Source organism: Penaeus vannamei, chromosome 1 (genome assembly GCF_042767895.1).
Source record: "Penaeus vannamei isolate JL-2024 chromosome 1, ASM4276789v1, whole genome shotgun sequence".
Taxonomy (NCBI): domain Eukaryota; kingdom Metazoa; phylum Arthropoda; class Malacostraca; order Decapoda; family Penaeidae; genus Penaeus; species Penaeus vannamei.
The window spans coordinates 31,301,432-31,303,466 of NC_091549.1; the positions used below are offsets into that span (position 1 = coordinate 31,301,432).

The window sequence follows — 2,035 nt, forward strand, 5'->3', positions numbered from 1 at the left end:
TTTATTTAATTTGATTAAGAACATGTATAATGGGGAATGTGCCCTAATCGAGATATTCGGTTTTCTCTGTAAATACTGATAATCCCTATTTCCATCAGACACCTGCATTCTACTAACATTATCATGGTATTGTAGGTAAAACTGCCCTGACGGCGACTGCATCCGTGTTGGGCATACTAGTTTTTCTGGTCATCATCGTCGTTGCGTACTTCTGCTGCCGCACCGCCAAAAAGGGGAAATCCCAGAATGGCAAACCTGTCGTCTACGTCAACATGGCCAAGGAAGAACTGCTGATAAAAGAGTGATGATCCCTCGTGGCCTGTCGTCATGGGACAGCAAAGCAAGAGACTGAGAAGGTGGACGTGGAAACTTCAGTAATGAAATCATACCACAGAAGGGCGGATCAGCTTGGCCAGATATTGGTTACCCGGATCTCTTAGTGTGCGGAGAATAGCGGCAACATGTAGATACCTTTGTGGATGATTTTGTTGCTTTCTGAACTCTTGGAGAATTTTGTGTTAAGTATTGGCCTCCAGGTCAGTGCATGTGTGTGTATATATCGCTTCTACCGTATATATGATATTCAAGTTTTGGTGCGTGTTCAGATGATATCTAGAAGTCATGAAGATCGCTTCATATGCCCTAAGGTCTGACAGCGATGTCACCGCCTCAGGAGAGTCAAGCCGTGACCTGCCTTAGTTGATTCAGTCCAGGCCTTCCGAGAAGGAAGAACGGCAAAGTGCGGAGAAGGGGACCTGCTAAATTTTGCTTCGTGATTCACATTTTGATAGAATCATGAAATCTTTGTGTTTGCTTGTAGAATGAGTAATTTTGATTTAATTAAACGAAGGTGTATCATTTTCGCATAGAACATTATTTAGGAGACCGATCTGCTCTTTAGCCAGGACTACAGAGAAGACTAAATTCATGTCATGTTGTCATGAGAAGGCCACGCTCACCGCCAGTGCTCCGAGTTACGGCTTAGTTTTTTTGTCTTTTTGGTTATTGAGTTTAAAGTGAGAAATCTATCTGCATAACATAATGATCTGCTGGAACGTTTTGGAATGAAGATCACGTGAGCGATCTTCATTGCAAATAAAGCCTCTAGTCCGTAGTAACGATTTGACGCAAAAAACAAACAAACAAGAACAAGGCATAATTTTGATTACGCTATTTATAGTATTTTTCTGTGAATATTACTAAGTTTTGGTGAGGTGATAGGTACAAGAGATAAGCGAAGAAATGAATCATTATGATTATAATAACAAACACTGTTACGGTAATAATGATAAATATTAGCTAATGATGATTATTATTGCGCCAAATAATTATTATTGTAGTAAACAAGCAATTATAAAAAAAATAAATAAAAAAAACTAAGGAGATGAACTGATGCTTGGAGTTTCATGCTTATGAAATTTTGTGATGACTGAGTAGAAAGAAATCGGGGAAACTATCCGTGATTGTGATATATAAGTATTGGTATACACTCATAGATCATCATCTAACCAACAAACTGAAATTCAAACAAAAACAAAGCCTCTCTGCCTTACTGTTATTCATATCGTAGGCCTCAAATTCCTCCAATAATGTGATGCCATGTATTTGTACAATAAAGATTTTCTTTTTTATTATGAAATGAAAATTTTCCTCCCTTCATGTTATTATTATTGCTGCTGTTGTTGTCATTATTATCATTATTATAATTATTATTATCATCATGGTAAGCCTTATTAGATCTACGTTGAAAAATTCGAGTTATACCACCAAAGGTATCGAAATCTAGATAAAATCAATGTTATATTAGATTTCTGTTATAATCAAGGTCTCCGCCACCACCGCTGTTGTCTTAGAAACAGGAAAAACGTCTCTCCTTCAGGCGAATTCATTATTAAAGATATAACAAAATCATAATTCCTGTAATGAAGAACTTAAGGAAACCAGATATTTAATATTCCTGTATTTTACTATTTTCTTTTTAATAGATTCACTTGAAGTATCTAAAACTCATTATTGCAATTCCAATATATATGAC

General features: G+C 36.5%; 1 protein-coding gene across 2 annotated transcripts in view; it reads left to right on the plus strand.

Annotated features, from left to right (window-relative positions):
* The window catches only part of LOC113809973 (cysteine-rich motor neuron 1 protein), a 23,675-nt gene extending 22,036 nt beyond the window's left edge, over positions 1-1,639 (plus strand). For both annotated transcript variants that reach the window (XM_027361652.2, XM_070121596.1), the window contains one exon: positions 136-1,639. In XM_027361652.2, the coding sequence (XP_027217453.2) occupies positions 136-305 (170 nt within the window). In that variant the 3' untranslated portion in view covers positions 306-1,639. The remainder of the gene's footprint in view (positions 1-135) is intronic.
* The last annotated feature ends 396 nt before the right edge of the window (positions 1,640-2,035 follow it).